The 22,423-nt window shown below is 34.2% G+C and overlaps 1 protein-coding gene across 3 annotated transcripts in view; it reads left to right on the top strand.

Moving 5' to 3' along the window:
• LOC127843226 (uncharacterized) overlaps positions 1–22,221 on the top strand; it is a 41,439-nt gene extending 19,218 nt beyond the window's left edge. For 2 of the 3 annotated variants that reach the window (XM_052373086.1, XM_052373087.1), the window contains exons 4-9: positions 4,825–5,226; positions 7,832–7,954; positions 9,622–9,725; positions 10,448–10,481; positions 20,738–20,777; positions 21,320–22,221. In XM_052373086.1, coding sequence (XP_052229046.1) covers positions 4,825–5,226; positions 7,832–7,954; positions 9,622–9,725; positions 10,448–10,468 — 650 coding nt within the window. In that variant the 3' untranslated portion in view covers positions 10,469–10,481; positions 20,738–20,777; positions 21,320–22,221. The remainder of the gene's footprint in view (positions 1–4,824; positions 5,227–7,831; positions 7,955–9,621; positions 9,726–10,447; positions 10,482–20,737; positions 20,778–21,319) is intronic. The other variant, XM_052373088.1, reaches the window with a different exon arrangement.
• Positions 22,222–22,423: the final 202 nt, after the last annotated feature.

Genomic DNA, 22,423 nt, shown 5'->3' with positions numbered 1-22,423 from the left:
ATTGCAATTATTAAAGTGATATCGAGGAGAGCGATATGTTGAAGTTGGTATTAGTGATTATGATAATGGTGATTGATTCTGAAACATTTACAACTCAAATTTCTAATGATATTGCAATACTCAAATTAAATATGGCCACAATTCTATATTGTTTTAATCATATCTCTTAAACATCACTCATTTAAAAACTAGTAAAACAAAATAATTTGTTAAATTTATATCCCACACCAAATAACTTTTTTTCTAGCACACCTGAGCACAATGATCTCACGGTGATTTTTTTGTGATCGCCTTTTGCCGTTGTGCGTTGTGCAGCGTCAACATTTACCTTGTTAAAATTCTAGAGGCCACATTGCTCGTCCGATCTTCATGACATTTGGTCAGAACATTTGTGTTAATGACAGCTTGGTCGAGGTCGAAATTTGTTCCAGTTGGTTGAAAAACATGGGCACCAGGAGTCAAGGCATTTTTTCCTTACATGACTATAGTAAAACCTTGTTAACATTCTAGGTGCCACATTTATTGTCCGATCATAATAATACTTTTTAACTATTAAACTTTTTAATTAAATTAACTCATTTTTATCAAAAGTTTATGATGTTAACGTACTTAAAAACACGTGCTTGTTGGTTTTCGATTCACTATATCTGTCTTCTCTTAAAATTTGGAATCATTAATGGAATTACCATTGTATATGTTTGATTCTTAAATATTTAATCACCTAAGCTGGTTTTATTGGTAATTCAATTTTACAGTCCCCCCCCCCCTTTAATATTTTTATTTTACAGTACTGCTCCTGGATTTTGTTCACGTCATCGTGTCCTCGCTTCTGAATTACGTCATACGATACTCTTTCACTGTTCCTGGCTACTTTAATTTTTGTGACGTCATCGCTTCTATATTGCTTTATACGACATACTTTCACTGTTTTAATCTACATGCATAGGTCATTGGGTTTATAGCGTTCAATTTATATTATATTTTCTCTCTGACAGGCGTTTCTTGTTTGATTTATTTTTTAGCAGTCACATACACAACCAAGCTATGTAATATGGATCTTTTACACCCATTATGGCTGCTTCTTCCTGTATTTGCTATATTCTTAAATCTTTTTCTATAAAGTAGGGATGTAGTTGACCCTTGTTCGTACTTTCATTTCATCGTTCCTCAAAAAGTTGTAACTATGTTGCTCTGGTCTCTTTCCTACGATTGAGTAATTAAATGGTAATTAAATTGAATACGTTTTAATTCCATTTTATTATTGTTTAATTTGAGTTACAATGCTATGAAGTTAAATTGTATTTACACTCAAATGTATCATGCATATTGCTGGGCCAAGTGTGAGGTTGAGCGCTCTAAAACCGGTTTAAACCCCCAGTGCTTTGCATTGACCGTTCCAAGGCGGTGACCCCAGCTTTATTCTTATATGTGTTTATGTTGTTTTGTATTGTGCTGTTTTGTACTGTTTTGGCAATTGGTCACTTGCCTTAAATAAAGGACCAACTAATTGTATATAATAAGAATTCAATACTGCTCCAGCAGCTGAAATTTCACTTCTTTATATTAGTCACAAGAATTGTCTCAATCATATCTTGGACGGGTTCGAAAATGGTTCTTGGTGCTCGGAAAACATGGCCGCCAGGGGGGAGGGCATTTTTCCTCATATGGCTATATATGACTATAGTAAAACCTTGTTAACACTCTAGAGGCCACATTTATTTCCAATCTTCACGAAACTTGTTCAAAAGAAGATTTGTCCCAATAATGTACTGCATGATTTGCGGAAATTAGTTCCGGTTGGTTGAAAAACATAGCTGTAAGGGGCATTTTTCCTTATATGGCTTAAGTAAAACCTTGTTAACCCTTATAGGCCACAATGGATGTTTGATCATCATGAAACTTGATCTGAAGATTTTTTCCAACAATATCTTGAAAAGTTTAAATATGGTTCCGGTTGGTTGAAAAACATGGGCATACAAAACGGGTCATTTTTCCTTATATAGCTATATATTGCCATAGTAAAACGTAGTTTACACTCTAAAATACACATTTATTGTCCGTTCTTCATGAAGCTTGGTCAGAAGATTTGTCCCAATGATATCTTGGACAAGGTTGAAAATCGTTTCGGTTGGTTGAAAAACATTGCCAAAAGGAGGCAGAGCATTTTTCTCATATGGCTATATATGGATATAGTTAAACTTTGTTAACTCTCTAGAGGACATATTTACTCTCCCATCGTCATGAAATTTCGTCAGAAAAGTTGTCCGAATGATATCTTGGACAAGTTCGTAAATGGTTCCGGTTGGTTTAAAAATATGGCCACTGGGGGCTTGGCATTTTTCATTATATGTCTTTGGTAAAAACTTTTAAACACTATAACAGTCACACTTATAGTCCAATCTTCATAAAACTTGGTCAGAACATTTGGTCTATAATATCTTGAATGTGTTTGAAAATGGTTCCGGTGTGTTGAAAAACGTGGCTGCCAGGGAGCGGTGAATTTATCCGTATATTGCTATAGTAAAACCGTGTTAGAAAAGTTACATGTATTGTTCACTCTTAATGAAAGTTGATATCTTGGGCTGCATATAACAGGTCAGTCCCTTTAAATCTCAGGTGAGCGATTTTTGGCCTTCAGGCCCTCTTGTTAATGGATGGATCGAAATCCCTTGATATACCGTATAATCATTTAAAATAATTCAGTGTAGGGTAATTGTTTAAAATGAAGTGCATTTTTCCTAATTAATATATATACAGCCATAAAGTTTCATGTCATGTTGAAATCTTGTAGCGTATCTGAGATAGTCATTAAGCAATGACAAGTTCCATCAATGCATCATACAAAAACAACACAGGGCAATAACTCTTATTTAAGAAAGTGAAGGTTTGTGGTTCTTCAGCATGGCGCTTCTCCACATATATATACACTTACGAAGTTTCATGTTGATATCTTATATAGTTTCTGAGATAGAGCCCTAAAACTAAAAAGTTGTGTGACAGACGGACAGACAAAAGCAATTATATATCCATCCGCCATTGGTGAGGGATAACAACAAGAACCTTTTATCCTCTAGACATATTATGTCAGGAGCTGGATGCAATCTCTCCGCTCGATCTTTAATACTTTATCCAATGATGACCTATTCAATTTTGCATAGACAGTTTTATGTGCAGAGAAGACAACCCTAATGACTTACTTAAATATTCCAGTAGGATGTCCGAAATTAACTAAAGTTTAGTGTGTACGTATACATATACATGGTTCTGCATTTGATTTGTTTTCAATTCTTTAAAGTGTACATGATACCTCTTCTGAGTCCTATTCTTGGTTATGTGAGGTAAAAAACTAGGTCAGTATGCTTTCTTGAAATACATTGATAACACTTTGTAAGTCAGATATATGACCTAATTATCAATTGTATCATACCACCGCATTGATATCTGCCTGATATAATATGGCCTGATATATATTTTATATCATGGTCAACAGGAAGTTCTTTTATCAGTCAATGTTTGGAGTTAAGTGTGATTTGCAATAAAGTCAACAATTTCTATCAACATGAATCTGGTACAAAAAATCAAACAATGTGATACCAAGAACGTACATATTTTATTCTAGTTTAAAGTCATAAATCACAAAAACGTTTATTTTTTTAAAAATCACCACAAGTGATAACTGTATGCTAATCCTCAACTATTTAAACAAACGATTTAACACGCTTATGTCAATATTGACACCATCATCAAAATGTCAATTTTAATACACATATCCAAAAAGGCGTCTCCAAACTATTTGGTAAATTGTGTTCTTCGATCAAATTTGTCTCTGCAGTCCATTCCTGATCTCCAATTCAAGACGTTTATAATTAAAGCATGTGTACTCTTCCCATTCGTAGCGCAAAGAACTTTCTTTGTCTATACGATATTTAAAATAAGCGATTATTCGTGTCGTCTTTTCGAACGCCGTTGCTACATGTATGTCAACGTGTAAAAGCCGGATCAGCACAATCATCGGTGATCCGTACATTTTTAATATAAAAATGGATTGTTTTGCAGATTTTTAGCGAAATGTGGTATGATAAAGAGAAAAACAGGTTACTGTCCCATCGTTTTGTAATATATCAGGCTCGGCACGAAAATAAAAACGTTATATTATTTTAAGCCTCGCCTGATATATACAAAACGATGGAACAGTAACCTGTTATTTTATATATACTTGTACAAATGAGTATATTGATCAATTGACATCAATGTTTAGTTCGATATTGGTTCGAGTCAGTTCAAAACATAACTCGCAGGTTTTCGTGTGTGACAATATTGAAACAGTAAAAGCAAGCAAAACATTACCTTTTTACCCTATAATAATGCAATTGGCTTAGCATGTGTGTTTTTATATGTAAATCATTATTTAATTCTCGGGAGAGTTAACAAATTTACGATAAAACTCATTTCTGCCAAGGGGATGCAGTTTTCCTGGTATGACATCTTAGAATATATACCAGACTCTAAATGTGTTAATTAAAAAAAGTCAACCAACCCAAAGCCTCCTTTGCCTAATTTGTAAAGTTAGGCAGAACATTTGTTCCAATAATGTCTGAAAGATTAAGCACGACCATTTAAATACACTCTTGTATGTGTCTATGCTACTATTTAAACGTTTTAAAATTACTCAAATTTACATATATGCAGTTCATTTAGTTAGTGATATGTTATGGCACAAGTGCAACTGGACAAAAGGATTGAAACTTTAATGGTGTACTTTGTTAAGAATTATATTAAATTTGTAAATGATAAGCCCTGCTGTTATGCATTCTTTTATTTCAGTGCACGCAATCGGATGGACCAACAGCATGCACATCAAAGTTTCCAGCTCGTATCAAAATGGTGACCATGTTCTAGTACGCTTCCTTTGGGACGACACAACAGATGCATTAGATGTACAACATGAGTTCCCATCTAACAAAACACAGATAAAGATCGCTAAGTGCGACGCAAAAGGTGAATATTCAGAAAACAAAAGTGAGTGCAGTCTAACCGGGCTATCCAATGGCTATGTTGTTTGGGGAGCGAATAGAATAACATACCTTGTGATTGAAGAAATAAGTGATGCAACAACTGGAATGTATTTTTTCATAGACCGAAATAATCCAAGTATAAATTTAAGCATCGACGTACAACCAAATTCCACAACAAGATGTGGAAAATACGACAAGGAAATTTTGACATGTAAGTATATCTCTAAGTAAAGCGCGATGTAGTTTTCTATGAAAAATGTGTATCTTAAAACTAAATTAATGCCCAATAATCCGTTTTTAAATAAAGATTGATTGTTCTCTGGACTGATGCTTTAAGCACAATAACCTTACTTAGTAGCAGGTATAGCGTTGCTCATCATGGTAAGAATGTAAAATTATTATTTTTTAAGATAGCAAATGCAAAGTTTAAAGTAAGCAGGCGTTGGGATGTCTGATATTCATGGGCAATCCATAAACTCCACAGTACGTCAGCTCAATTTGGCACAGCTAACTACCAGTTTTGATTGCTGGTCGACGACCAAACAATTATGGAAAGACCATTGCATATAATTTATTATTAAAAAGCTTTGCACTCTTTCAATTGTAAAACACCATGACAAATCTTGTTCAAATGGTTTCTTAACATCATTTCACTCAGGGTCATTATTGACTCTTATCATGAATATCATCGATTAATTCGTAAAATACTTCACAATAACTATCCAGTCGAATCGTGTCGTGACGAGGCCTATTGATTCTTCATGAACTTGAGTAACGCCCTACGAGAATGTACACAGTTGAAATCAGATTGTCTTTTAGACTCTAACATTATGTGAGAACGAATGTACTGCTCTCAACGAAACTGCACTTAGCATTGGTAATTAATATATTAAAATGTTTGATTGATTTTTATTGATTGTTTTATTGCAAAAATGATGTTACCTTTATATCACAGAAGGGCAATAAAGTAAACAACACAAAATACAGGGAGAATGATTATGACATTATTGTCACTGCTTCGCTGATACAGACACATTCACTCATAACTGCAACTGGAAAAAAGTCAGTGAATGTTTGTCATGAGCACATAATATTTTGTATTACCGAAAAATGAACTAGTGTACATTGTAACCTTTTACTCCTTCATCTTGGAAAAAATGCACGGATGGGGGCTTTCAAACAAATCAGTCAAAGATATATACGATAGTCACGCTAATTTCTTTTTGACATTTTGGAATGTTATCAATAAATTGATATTCCAGTATCATAATATACTTCACTCAACACATGAGAGTACAACCTTAATAGTGTGGTATGTTTTTTCCAGAAAACGACGTCACCATATCAGATGTAAATTGATATATTTTGCAAAATAAATGCACGATATCGGCAAAATACCATTACAATATCATTTAGTGATTACAACTGTGTTTTAGCTCTTATCCAATGTCTGTAAAAACAAAAAATAAAAAATCCAATAGTTGTTCAGCTTACTCACACCAATTAGTCCAGGTAGTGACTATGTAAATTTAACATGGTACACTGTAATTTTCATTTTCAAACTCATATTAGAAGCTCAGCTTCCTGTCAATAATAGTTTAAAAACATCACACAATAAACAATACAATAAATAAATCACCATTCGGGCATTGCATCGAAATGAGAAACTACACAACGGTTCCCGTTCTGTAATACATAACGAATCACGTAGGCTAGATTAAGCTAAATCATTGAATGAAGAGGTGCGCAGCAAAATAAAAATAAAAATATTTTTATTTCGTTTTAATATTATTTGGTGCGGCAAATCCGGCATACATTTAATCAATTTGTTGTGGCCATACATAAAAAACACCCATTTGTCTGTGTAAGACATTTAACCACTGAAAATAAAAACTGAATTCAAACTGAACATACCTCAAATGTTTTGCAGTATTTAAGTTTCACTATAAAACGTCAGTAGTTTTGTGTATGTTCACGTGATAAAAAATGTTTTGTTACATGATTTGAAAGCAAAGGAAGATGTTTCAATGTGGGAATAAATTTTTACTATAAAAATTTTTCATTGTGAACGGGGTAACTAAAACAATATATCAGTGCTTTATGTATTAAGGGGCTTTGCTGCATTCACAGAACGGCATGCCAATTCAAGTGTTTAGAACATGTTCAGTGTATTATATAAAAAAATATTTGTAAGTAGTTTGTGAGTGGGTCTTACTAAAAACAAAAAAAATATCATAATGTTTCCCATATAGAAGAGCAAACAAGTGTTACAAATGCACATACATATCGCTAAATCAATGTGTGATACGTTGTATGTGTTGTTCCTTTGAACATATTGAACTAACACGTTTATTAAAGGGAAATTAAGTTTGTCATTTCATAGTTTATTAAGATTTATCAGCCTTTGGAAAAGATAAGATAACACACAAGCATTTAAACTATATATTATTAAATGAATTTAAACAGTTGACTACCTAAATTGAACTAAGGGTACTAAGGAAAAAAACACAACCTTTTATATTGTGCTAGCATTCAACACAATATGCTTGATATGTTTTATAATCATTTTACGACTTATACGAACAAACCATTGTACAACCGTTGGTATAAATGTATTACCGATGCAGAAATATTGAAACTGCATAAATGGCTCTGAACTTTTTAACATTACAGATATAGTTTCCTATATAATTTAGGTTATATTACCATTTTTAAGACACGTTATTAAACACTTGAATCAATTATAAAACAGTTTACTAACCATCACCCTCATACACGCAGATACAGTATAATTACCTACACATTGAACGTTTCAGTTCTCTTGAATGTGACGTCATGGGAAAACTATATTGTCGCTGCTGTGATAACTGACCTGGTGCACTACTTTATAGGCATCCCGTTGTTGATAATCTACGTGTACGTCGTTCTTTCTGCACCCGGTATGTAGTGATTGTTATATTTTATTGTGCCAATGCGCAGCTCGAATATTTGTCCGATAGTCTAAGCTATATTACACACTATATTTGTCAGCATCTGCGTAATGCTGTGGTTAATGTGCATGTGCAATATTTATTTATCACTGTTTCCACCGCAGGTACTGTCGAGTTACCATTACAGGATCAGTAGCGTAATAAATGTGTGCTGGTAAAAACAATGCTGTGTTGATACTAATATTACACCAGTTTAATAAAATATTACCTTAGCTTACTGTTTAAGCAAAACAAAAAATGTATTAAAAACACACAATATCTTTTTGTGGCACGTGTTCTACACTGTAATTGATGCATTAACGGATCATTTGTACCCAACACTAAAACTTTACACATCACCCTTGCCACTACTGGAAGCCAGTGTAATTTTCTAGAGATTAGTGTTTGGTTCTTCAAATGAAGTGTTCAAGACTTCTCTTGAAGCATTATTTTGAACCCGATATAGCTTCTTTTACATGTATCTGGCTGGGTGTCATAGCTGGCTCCCATGTTCCTATGGCAACTGTCAAGTTCACATAAATTGTGTTGCACAACGTCTTTTTGTTAGCTGAGTAATTTCAATTTTGTCTTTTTCAAAAATATGCTTTTATACTAGATATAATTTACACTTGGTGGCGAGAATAGCCAGGGATAGCGTAATGAAAAACAACAGTTGTTTCTACACGTGATATTTAAATAGCACTACCTTTAAATAGCACTCCTTGTTATTTAAACATATCTAATAATTTCGGATTTTTAATTTGGAGATTTCATTTAGTACTGTTATATAAACCCATATAAAATTGTATAAATACAGGATTCTATAAGTAGTTGTGTACATAATCTTTCGTTGCAAGCATTTTGCGGGGATATAGACTCAACAATTTGGCTTGTTTTGTTTTAATTTAGGTTCAACGCAAGCCTTTCATAGGTTGATTCTTTTCCATAAAATAATTCCACATTAATACCATAATATATTTCATTACTTGACACAAGTTGTTCAGTTTATATATGTTCAGTATATTCGGTAATAAATTTTACTAGGTACAGGTACCAGGTAACTACCAGTTAACTATAAATAACGCAAGTAGATTGATCATCATGCTGACGTGGTAAACCCCGGAATGCGAATTGTGCATGCGTAGTGAATTGTATATATTTTATATAAAAAATTATCAATCTACTTGCGTTATATATAGTGTGTTTATCGTTATGTCACCTATTTTCGCGATGTACTTTCGATTTTACATCTCGAAATTCTATTACCGGTTATACTGAAAATATAAACTTTTTTTCAAGTAATGTAATAAACCAATAGTGATATTTTAATCAATATAAACTAATTATCGTAAAAAATACGGAATTTTAGAGCTTTTCTTTTTTCGTCAATCGCGGTTGACCGTCTCTTAAAAACATCTCTGCAATCGGCGTAACAAATACTCATCAAAATGCCCAGTAATTTGAACACATTTTTTTTAACATAACAATACGCTGTAACGTTACTTTTTAATTAAGAAATAACAAAATGCCATTGTCGTTCGTGACCCTAAATATTTATCTAACTCTAATAAGAGTAAAAACAAACCTGATCTAGATAAAGTTATATTTTTCATCGCAATGCATCATTTTTGTTGCAGCCCGAAGAGGAATTGTTGAATGGATTACTCACCAAACTGCTTGGTTCTTGGCAGCCCAAGGAAGAATTAGAGAATGGATAACTCAACAAACTGCTCTGCACTTGGTACGAATTTATACTAATACAAATAATACTCCCAATGAGTAGTTGTTACTTATTAACACTTTATTTTTGCGAGCAACGCGTGTTGGACATTGGTTAACAAAATAACAAAATAAGCCGTCCAATATCTCAACTGATTTTTATAGCGAGTTAGATACAATTTAGCGATTACTTCAATATGATAACATGGATTATGCAAAAACTTGTTACAATTTAAAAGTGTTATTCATTATCTGGTTGGGAGATACTTCGGTCACTAAGGTTAAAGTCATGGCAACACGCTGAAGTCAAATATTGCCAATCTTTACTAAATTTGACAAATTCTACCATTTTATCAAGGGATTTTCAAATGCCTAGATGTAATTGTACATCGTTATCAGGCAGGGAGGCACGTGCAAGGGAATGTTTCTACGAGCAAGGTAAGGGTCACAAAAAGTTTGTTGCACATTGCCTTTTGATAGCTGTGTTCCTTAAAAATGTACTTTATTAATAAGACAAAACCCTTCACTTGCACATTTTCCTTTCCATTTGAACCCATCTCTCAACAAAATTTATATTGTGAAGGATAAAATTCAACTATTTTGCTAGTTGTTTTATCTATTTAAATATTGAATACAAATCATGTAATATGTTCCCTTTCCTTAGCTCTTTGTGTTACTGTTAGATATATTTGTGCAGATATAAAAGCGTCTTATTTGGTATGAAGCATGGTTTCCATTTTTCAGAGGCGCAATGAAGTTAACTGATCTTCATCCCCAGGTATGTTTTAGTTCCCTACTGGTCCCACCGCTTTAAGTTTGCCATCTGTGCGTCGTAACTTTCTACCTGGCAGGGTGTCAGTCCGTCTTCTTGCAAAACTGGATCTTGCGATTCTTATCGAATGATCGGGTGTATATTGATTTTGGCCTGTATGTCTGTAATTGTATGTGTGTGTCCCAAAACTTTAACCTTGGTCATTTTTTTTTGCAATATTGAAGATAGCAACTTGATAGTTGGCATTCATGTGTATCTCATGGAGCTTCACATTATGAGTGGTGATAGGTTAAGGTCATTATTAAAGGTCAAAGGTCAAATATATGGCTTCAAAGCGCGGTAAGGGGCATTTGTTTCACAAACACAGATCTTGTTCAAATAAGTACCGAACATACTTTGATGACACTTTCTATACTGTATGTAGCGTAGATTAAAGATACCCTGGTCGTGGGAAGAAGTAACCTGTTGTAGCCTACCTTGAAGAAATGATGCAATTGTTACATAATTTAGAACAAAGTCATGTCAATTTAAGTCCACTTTAATTTTCGTTTTAATTTTCCGACAAATGTGTCTTTATGTAGTTTTTCAAATGTATAACAGTTTTTAATGCGCAATTCCACCATTTAGCCTAAATTCAATAACCAGTCTAAATCTAGGATAAACTAAATACACTTATTTTGCTTGCATGTTATACATACTGTACAACCGAGAGATTTTTTCACAAACATCCGTTAGCAAAAACATTTAACGAGTACAATCCTGTTCTTTACATGAAGTTAAACACAAACAGAACATTCTTATTTAAGGCAGGTTATGCAATATTATCCGCTGGTAGTAACATACTTTTTAGTGAAATGGGGACTGACCTAGTAACTTACTGATTCTCGGCTGGTTGATAAGCCATAGTTATGTATTAAATGACATTTTATATATTTTGACATATGATATACTCCTATGTGTCAATGTCAAATAATTTTGCATCATCTTTCTTGCACAGAGGTCTTTAATCAGGTCCCTGTCATCAAATATGTTACACAACTCATAACTGTAATAACGTACGCAAAATACATATTATATGATTATAAAACAAAGTATGCAAATTAGGTTAAATGATCAGTTAACTTTTTTGCTTTCATTTTATCCACACTCATGTGTGCCTTAGAGTTCGATTTTTAAACTTTATAATAAAGGCATATCTTCTTGCATATGTTTTTGCATTCGTTTTTACTTACCAAATATTTCATTTTTAAATTCCTTAATTTTATATTACAACTGATTAAAGCTAATCTGAGCACATGGTGAGCTATTGTTATCACCTTTTGTCGTGAGGTATGCGTCATGACCTTTAAACATGTAAACACTCTAGAGGCCACATTTTAATTCAAATTTTATTCAAACTTGGTCGTAATGTTTATTTTGACAATATAAAGAAGGCTGAGTTAGAATGTCGTCTACCTCACCAGATAAAATCTCATCTTCAAAAGCCTTGTTATACTGTAATTTCCACATGTATTACTCCATCTAACTTAATAAATCTTGACATTTGCTATGTTGAGTTTGAATCTGGGTCAAGTGTGTATTATTATGGCATAAGTAGGTCGAAGCTCAGAAGAAACGCGTAAGAATCCACGATCTTGATAAATCTTAGTCCAAATATTGATCTTGACAAAATTTTAGCTAAGTTCAATATGAGGGCAATAGCTGCAAACTAGGTAACCAAGTAAAATCTCAGAAAAACCTTGCTACCAGTCTCATTATATATTACGCGTATGTACCACGTTGGACAATTTTAAATATTTCATCTTGAATTGTTTGCAGTTACTCCCCTTTGACTGCAATGTTATTCATGATCGTTCAGTTTTCTTGTGTGTACCATTTGTGTTATCATTTTTTGCTTCGATTACTTGCCCGCTTTCAAAGCAAAAGGCATATAGCAGTCAAATTGTAAGGATGTGCAAACTATTCGATTACAGCCATAACTTTGCAATATTCCATATGGCTGTTGAACTTACTTTTCAGACATTGCCGAAATCATAAGACAACGTGTAGAACTTACCCTACCACAAAAGTCAAGTTCACACTTAGCGAACAAGCGCATATATGACCATTAAAAAGCTGGGAATTTCCTGTTTCAGCAATACATTGTTCATACCCATGGAGTGTTAAATAACAGAAAATAAAAACTATTAAAGAACAACGTGTTGCGAGTGGACACCGTCTATCTATCTCAAAGGTCAAGGTCACAGTAATTTGTCAATATGCACATATGGCCATAAAACTGCTCCGAATTTCCAATACTTGCCCTAACTTGGCCATCGCCAGTACAATGTGTCACTCTACAGGTCAATGTCATATTTAAGAGTTCGAATATCAACTGTGGCCATACAAAAAGCTTGTACGGACTGAAACTCTGCCATTTATCATGCCTTTATCTCGCCTGAGCACAATGTGATCAATGTGAGCTTTTGTGATCCCCTTTTGTCCGTCGTGCGGGGTCAACATTTGTGTTGTTAACACACTAGAGGCCTTAATTATGTTCTTATCTTCATCAAATTTGGTCAGGAGATTTAGGCCAATTAAATCTTGGAAGAGGTCAAAATAGGTTACGGTTGGTTAAAAGACATGGCCGATAGGGGGCGGGGCATTTTTCCTTATCTGGCTATAGTAAAACCTTCTTAACACTCTTAAGAGGCAACATTTATTTCCATTCTTCTTGAACTGTGTTTGTAGATTTGCCCTAATGATATATTGGATGAGTTTGAAAATGGTTCCGATTGCTTGAAAAACATGGCTGCGAGTGGGCAGGACATTTTTCCTTATATGGCTATAGTAGAACCTTGTACAAACTCTAAAGGCCACATTTATTGTCCGATCATCTTGAAATTTGGTCAGAGGATTTGTCATAATCATATCTTGGACGACTTCAAAAATGGTTCCAGTTGGTTGAAAAACATGGGCACCAGCGGGCAGGGCATTTTTTCTTATATGGCTATATATTGCCAAGGTAAAACCCTGTTAACACTCTATAGGCCACATTTATTTATTAAATATTCTCGAAGTTTAATGTAAAAATATTTCTTTGGCAGAAAATGACTTATTTCACGATATTTTATTTGTAAAACTGTTGATAGTTTGAATTGTTTGACTTCCAATCATGAATGCACACCTTATTCCTTCAACTGACCCTTATCAGCCACCTGCAGAGCAGCACAATCAATATCCATCTCTGATTGAACCTGGTTGTTCAATTTTTAGATTAGCAACTCGATACCTTGTTGTTCTTTTTGTCTTGCACCATAGATAAGATAAGATTACTTTTTTACACAGTTTATTAATGAGGTCTGAATTTGTTTTGTGATTATCTAAGATTTGTGTTTGAAACGGGATTTATTATTTTTTAATTTGATTATATAATTGCAAGGTGAGTCTGAAAATAGTCTGAAAATAGTTCAAGTTTGTTAAAAAAACAAGGCCCTCAGCGGGGTGGCATTTTTAATGTCTATAATTGTCTATAGTAAAACATTGTGAATACTTTTAGTCACATTGTTATGCCCCCGGGGGGGGAATTTGAACTGTCCGTCCGTCTCTCCGTCCGTCCGAAAACTTTAATATTGGCCATAAGTTTTGCAATATTGAAGATAGCAATTTTATATTTGGCATGTGTATCTCATGAAGCTGCACATTTTGAGTTGTGAAAGGTAAAGGTCATCCTTCAAGATCAGAGGTAAAAACAATCTAAGGGAAGTAACAAACTTGAAAGGGAGATAATTTCTATTTATCATTTGGCAGGTACTGGTAATTTTTGCTAGGGAAGTAATATGTGTTATTATATCCCTTTTAAAGATTACTTTCCTTGTAAGAAGTATCTGTACCTGCCAAATGATAAATAAATAAATAAATAAGAGCGGCGCAGTAGATCAATCTTAATGCAATCTATATTTTAATTTTCCTTATACTTTTACCTCACCTGAGCTTTTGTGATCGCCTTTTGTCCGTCGTGTGTTGTGCAGAATATGGCGTCATCTTTGCCTGTTTAACACTTTAGAAGCATTATTGATTGTTGGATCCTCTTAAAATTCTGTCAGAAGATTTGTGCAAATGATATCGTGGACGAGTTCCAAATGGTTCCGGTTTGTTGAAAAATAAGGCCGCCAGGGGGCGGGGCATTTTTCCTTATAAGGCCATAATAAATCCTTGTGAACACTCTAGAGACCGCATTTATTGTCTGATCATCATGAAACTGAAAAAGAGGATTTGCCCTAATAATATCTTTGAAGAGTTCTAAAATGGCTCAGGTTGCTTGAAAAACATGGATGCCAGGGTCGGCGAATGTTTCCTTATATGGCTTATAAAACCTTGTTAACACTCTAAAGTCCACATTTATTGTCCGATCTTTATGAAATATGGTCAACAGAATTGTCCCAATGATATTTTGGGTGTGTTCAAAAATGGTCAGAACATTTGTTAAAATGATATCTTAGATAATTTCGAAAACAGTTCCGGTCTGTTGAAAAACATGGCTGCAAGAGGCGGAGAAGTTATCCTTATATGGCTAAAGTAAAACCTTGTCAGCACTCCAACAATTACATTTATAGTTCACTCTTTATAAAACTTGGTCAGAATATTTGTTCTTATGATATATTGGACTGCACAGAAGAGGTCAGGGTTTTTTTATCTCAGGTGAGACATTTTCGGCCTTTCAGGCCCTCTTGTTTCAATTTCTAACATGAAAAATATCACATTCATTTGTTTTCTTGTCATAGTTAAGTTTTGAAAAGAACAGTTGAATGTGGAACTATTTGTTATGTAACACAATTCGTAGTTATTCTGTGGTCAGGAATAATGTGCACATGTAGGAGGCTCGACCGGAATACAAAAAGATTATGTCAAGAAATAATTTGTCTTTGATAAAATGCATCAATAGCAAAATTAAAAAATCAGCAGAATAAATCTTATATATGGTTTGTGCCTAGATGGGGAGAGTTTATCCGGTTCGACCTGGAAAAAATAAAGCTCGCTAAAGCTCGCAATTTGTAGCTCACCTGAGGACAATGTGCTTATGGTGAGCTTTTGTGATCGCCTTTTGTCCGTCGTGCGGCATTAATATTCGACATGTTAACACTCTAGAGGCCACATTTATTGTCCAATCTTCATCAGATTTGGTCTGACGATTTATGCCAATGATATTTTGGACGAGTTTGAACATTGTTTCAGTAGTTTTGCTGCCTGAATCATGTTTTTCCTTATACGACTATAGTAAAAGCTTGTTGACACTTAGTGGTCACATTTATTGTCTGATCAACATGAAACTGCGTCAGAGGATTTGTCCCAATGATATCTTGGAAGACTTCGATTTTTTTCCCTTTTTCGCTATACTAAAACATCGTGAACACCCTAGAGGTAAAATTACGTCCGGTCTTTATGATTTGCCGCAATGATAGTTTGGACGAGTCTGAAAATGGTTCCCAAAAGTCTTATTTATTGTCCAATCTTCAATAAACATGGTCAGAATACTGGATTAGCTGGAAAATGACTCCGGTCTGTTGAAAAACATGGCCGTCAGGGGGTGAGGATTTAATTATAATATGGCTATAGTAAACCCTTGTTAGCACTCTAAAAGTAATAGTTATAGTTCACTCTTTATGAAAATTGGTTAAAACATTTGTTCTAATGATATATAATATCAGGTAAGCGATTTTGGGCCTTTCAGGCTCTTTTGTTTACTTGTACTTGTCTAAACCCCACCGGATAAACTGTCTTAAATCGGTACCTAACATATATTCTCTATATTTTGAATTACTTTTCACAAATGCTATTCATCATAAGACGACGTGAAGCGTGCTACACTCGTCTTCATACCAAAAGTTTAAGGTCACATTTCAAAAACAAACTTTTGTATACCCCGCAATAGGCAGAGAGATATTGATTTAATGTTGTCCGTCCGTCTTTCCGTCCGTTCGCCCGGAGCCATACCTTGGAAGTGCTTAGCGGATTTCATTGAAACTTGGTATGAGTATAATATACATATGGATAAGAGGATGCTGCACGCCAAATGGCATTGTACTCCATCTGTTAATAACAGAGTTATGGCCCTTTGTATCTTGAAAAAAAGCTTTTTAATATTAGCTTAGAGCTTTATCTTCATTTACACATGAGCCAGAGCCGTGAAACTTGTCATAGTTGTTCCCAATCATCTAGGAATGCTTCACATTCAATACCCATAATCCAAGGGGCTAAGGTCACACATTTGATTAATTATTCATAATTTAGTCATTCCTTTACTATGCCATCAAACTTGCCATAGCTGTTGTCAATCATCTGGGGCTGCTGTACATTCAACACCCATAGCCCTATGGGCTTAGTTCAAGGTCACACATTAAGGTCAAAGAGCGTTGCCCTTCCGTCGAGACAACTTTTGTGTCCAGAAGCATATTTGCGGGGGATATCAATTGAACGAATTTGCTTGTTGTACTAAACTATGTCTTTCAATAAGTTATTAAAAGATCACTTGCCACTAATTACAGCCATAAGGACACGATATTTTATGTGTAAAACCTATTTTCCTACTAACAATGTCGGGGTCATGCTGCAGCGTTTATCATGTTTGTGAAAAAAAAACCGGTATCATTACGATCCAGTTGCGTTGATTATTTGCCCTAATCTGAAGTGCAAAATGAACGAATACAAAATAAAAGTATGTATACAAAAGCTGTCATAAGATGCTTTGAATTAAGACTGTATTTTTCGCACTGTAATTGAAAGAATGCATCATGTTGAGTGTGAAAAATGTGCATATCTCATCAACATTACTTTTGCTTGCTTACTGTTCTGCACTACATCCATTTTTGTCTTACTTCGAATTAAATAAAGTGGAGCTACCACTCTTTACGCCTGCAGTGTAGGTCATTGCTCACAGTGGTATTTGATATTGATTTAATTAATTGCGCAACAACAGGTAATATTGGTTGATGGCAAATGATAATGAAATTCACATAATGTCGACATTATGTGATAATTGTTACTCATACCCTTGTACCATGGCTTGTCTGCACCGTTTATTCACCTTAAATAATAATATGTTGCAATGTTGATATTTAGGAGGACATTGCATTGACAGTTATGATATCAGCATCACTTGTTAAAGGGTCTGTCAACCACGAATGACGAAAAAAGAAAAGTTCTTAAATACCGTATTTTCGTACAATTATTAGTTTATATTGATTAACATATCACGACTGGTATATTACATGACTTGCAAAAAGTTCATATTGTCAGTGTATTTGTTAATAAAATTTCGCCATGTGAAATTGAAAGTACATCGCGAAAATAGGTGATATAACGTATACACACTATAATATAAATAACGCAAGTAGATTGATCATTTTATATATTAGATATATACAATCCACTACGCATGCACAATATGCATTCATGGGTTTACCACGTGACGATGATTATCAATCTACTGGCGTTATTTATAGTTAACCGGTAGTGACCTGGTAGACATACCCAGTAAAAGTTATTACCAAATATACTGAAAATATGAAAACTTAACTTTTTTCAAGTCATTTAATATACCAGTCGTGATATTTTAATCAATATAAACTAATAATTTTAAAACAATACGGTATTTTACAACTTTTCTTTTCTTCGTCGTGGTGGTTGACAGTCCCTTTAAGAACATATAGCCTTGACATGCATTTAAAATCCACACTTCAAGCTCTTTTTGACTAAAGATAATATGGCAGGGTGGTTAAAGTAATATAAATTTCATGCGTTTGAAAGTAAAGCGTGAAATGTTTGTCTAATACATCATAACAAGTTTACAGTAGAAATATAATAGATTTCTATTAGTCAGTTTTTGCGAGAGAAAACTATGAGTAAGTTTTAGGTCATTCTTCTAGACATTTTCACTTCGTTAAGATCGATGTTGATATAAAATAAGTATTGTGTATGCATGTTTTTTTTCACAAAAGAACAAAACTGGTATGTTATTGTTTAAATATGCAAAAATGTACGTTACAGATGAGATAAATGCTTTATTGAATGACGCCCAATATTTAGTTCGTGATCTGACAAATGAGCACAAGTTTTCTGCGTTTACCATCTCAGTTTTTAATGGTCTGTCAGTTCACACTAAGAATTGTGTATACACGTATTCCACAAATTTAATGTATTTAGCTTATGTTTGCCACTCTGTTTTATTCTCGCATATTTGTCGTCGCTGCACTACACCAAAAATAAAGAACTTGTCTGGAATCGCAAAGAAATTGTTGTTCTGTACCGTTAACGGATATTAAACACATACTTGGTATATAACAATGTAGAATAATGCCTCTTTTGTACTATTCAATTTAAGTTAAACAATTGTATTACATATTAATATTTATTTGCGGTGATCAACGTGATGAAACTTTGAATATAGCAATCTTCAATGGAGACTCTGTTTGTTTGTTCAGTTCGATCACTGCAAATAATGAAGATTTTCTCGGCAAAACTTCGGTATTAAAAGAAGCTTTTATCCCCACGCTTTGGTAAAAAGCGTGGGGATATTGTATTGATCTCCGCTTTTCTGTTCATCCGTTTGGCCACTATCTCCTCCTACACCATTAGCACTAGAATCTTGAAACTGGAACAATTGGTAGCTATAAGCATATTTGCGACGCTGAAGGCGACAGAATTTTTATCTGACCCCTGGGTAAAAAATATCGTTTAATAAATGAGTAAATGGGTAAAAAAACTCATTTTACTTACAACATGTGACGCACATGATACTAGCGTTTGACCCAGGGGTCAGATCAAAATTCCGAATAGTGTACCGTCGCACATATGCTCATAGCTACCATGTGTAAGTATCAAGGCTCTATTGCTAATAGTGTAGGAGGAGATAGTGGAGAACCACGCCCACCCGAAACTTTAAATGGGTAAAATAACACTCACTTTACTAACAAAATGCGACGCACATGATAATAACTTTTGAGCTAGGGGTCAGATCAAAATTCCAAATTGTGCCTCGTCGCACATATGCTCATAGTTACCATGGGTGTAAGTTTTAAGGTTCTAGTGATAATAGTGTAGGCGGAGATAGTGGACAACCACCCCCACCAAAATGTTGTTTAACATAACTTCTTCATTTATTCACCGATTGACTTCAAATAAATACTGAACATCTCTTATGACAAAACGGTCTTTCTCGACGATCCATGTCCACATTACCCACCCCAGGGCCATTGATTAAGGTAAAGGCAGCTTGATTCCCGTCCTCTTTTAAATTTATCAAGAGGTAAACGGGTACTACTTCCCCGTACCCCAAAATTTTGTTTCGTACCCAAAATGGTTCGTACCCAAATTTGTTTCGTACCCAAATTTTTGTTCGTACCAACATTTGTTCGTACCCAAAAAATTTTTCGTACACAATTTTTGTTTTGAACCTCAATTTTTTTTCGTACCAAATTTTTGTTTTGTATCTCAATTTTTTTTCGTACCCAAATTTTGTTTCGTACCCAATTTTTCTGGGAGCATAATATTTCGTACCCAAAATGTTTGTACCCAAATTTTTGTTTGTACCCAAAATTTTGTTTTTACATAACTTCTTCATTTATTAACCAATTCACTTCAAACTAATACTGAACATCTCTTACGACAACAAGGTCTATCTCGACCATCCATGTCCACATTACCCATCCCGGGGCCCCACCAACTTAGGCCTTGCCCACCCAAAATTGCCATTTAATATAAAATCAATCAATGCGGCGTGAGGATACGCGTCGGCTTCTGCATCGCCAATTCGAATTATGATTATTTCTGTCTACGTAACTTGCATGCTGATCTAGCACGATTTTATTCGGTTCATTTTCACTGTCACCAAAATTAGAAAAATTAGTTCTTGTAAATAACTGTAGTTTGAATGAAGGTATTTTGCTGTGCTATTTTCTGTAAGAAGTGTACATGTAGAGTGTTGTTAGGTATTCTACCTGAATTGCTCAGCATAGTTACTTCACATTAAACCTGTTACTACATATTAAAAACACGCAATAACGTTTGGAAAAAAAATATTATGTTTTCCTTTCTATTTAATGTTTAATGACATGGAACTTTCTTGATGAGTCGTGTATGAGCAAATGAAATGTGACAAAAATTGACAAGACAGTCTGGATTAAGGAATTTGCAGGCAAGGAAATTCATTCCTTGCTCTCGAGTAATGTTTTTTAGAATTTCCAGCTCAGGGTGACCACATTCAAATGTTTATTCGTGTGTTTCAGAAGGACAGGGTCCACCAAATGACGCCATGGTGTAAAAAAGGTATATTTAATAACTTAGTCTCTATCTAAGAACATGTACTTTTGCCCAACTACATTTCAGTATGAAAACACATTTTTAACACAGTAGGGTGTCGTTTCCACATCCACATTGTCTCGTCTGTCTTTCGGTCTACCCGGACATCAGTCTAGGCATATTAATCCAATAAAAGTATCCAATATTTAATAGCAACGGGGAAATCATGTAAATTCAAATGGATTCGCTATATGTACTTTAAGGTAAAATTTCAAACCTAATCGCTACTTTTCTGTCAAGTTCCCCATCAAATTCGTGTTAATCATAACTGCATCAAACTAAGCTATGCTAATTCAAACTAAGCTATGCTAATTGCAATATCACACTTCATGAACATGGTACATTTTGCTCGGGGTGTTTAATGTTCCATTGTTACGCCAAGTATGCTTAAACAATTAGATTTAATAAGTACCAGTGAATGAATGGCCAGTAATTTCTTACTAATTCAATTGTTCAGTGCTTTTTTTTTTAAATGAAATAACCTTTACAAAACGATGTTTTCTTTACAGATCAGTGTACCCTAAAAATTGGGACATGCTTTACCCACCACGTTTCGAAGAAAATGTGTTATGTCTTTATGGCTGAGTTGTGGACAAATGGATGATAGTCGTGTTTGGTTCTGTCTCTTGTTTGTATAACCGTTTATATTACATGCCATTTTATAGAACTTCATATGTATATACATATATGAGCACAGTGCTCGTGGTCAGCTTTGATGATCACATTTTGTATGTCGTACGTAGTTATATGCAGCTTAACTAACTAGCTTGTTAATATTTTAGAAGCTACATTTATTGTCCAATTATCATAACACTGTGTTAGAACATTTGCCCCAATTATATCTTACAGATTAAGAAACTGGATGCCGTGAGGTTAAAACCAGATGAAATTATAGAAAAAGCATGTCAATACTTTAGAAGTCACATTTATAGTCCAATCTTCATCCTGTATCCATATAACTTGCTCATAACATTTGTTTCAATGATACCTTGATGCAGATTGAAAAGTGCTTCGGTTTGCTAAGACATGGCTGCCAGGGGCACGCAGGTTTCCTTATATGACAATAGTAAACCCTTGTGAATATTAAAATCAGGTTTGTGCTTTCTAAATTAACCATGGAATTTGCTTGGAAGCTTTGTTCGGCAATTAAGAAACCATTTTGTTGATATAAGGAAAGATTCTACACAATACCAATTCATGCTTTTAATTAAATTAATGAATCCTATGACATTTATTATCTGCATAAGTCATATAAATATACGTTCTCCCTATGAAATATAAAAGTAAAAGTGCGAGAAAAGATTGTTGTTAAGTTTGTTTCTGAAGAGCATTATTATGATTGGTTTGTGATGAATAGTACACACATGTTTTATGCTATCGGAATACCCTTTACTTAATTTTCTCAAACGTTCATGTATAACATTTATTTTTGCAGTACATCAATTACGGGATAAACAATTGTTTGTAACTTGAATTATGTTTGAACTCAAATCATGAAAGGTCTTCAAAACGGAAAGACATTTAACCCCCCGTAATTTTAAGTCATTCAAAGCCCAGAATTTGGGGCTAATTAAATTATCGATATTCTGAAAATGAGAATAACTGAAATAAAA

Source organism: Dreissena polymorpha, chromosome 8 (assembly GCF_020536995.1).
Source record: "Dreissena polymorpha isolate Duluth1 chromosome 8, UMN_Dpol_1.0, whole genome shotgun sequence".
Lineage (NCBI taxonomy): Eukaryota > Metazoa > Mollusca > Bivalvia > Myida > Dreissenidae > Dreissena > Dreissena polymorpha.
The sequence above is the reverse complement of the archived record's forward strand: the minus strand, read 5'-3'. Positions and strand labels throughout refer to the sequence as shown.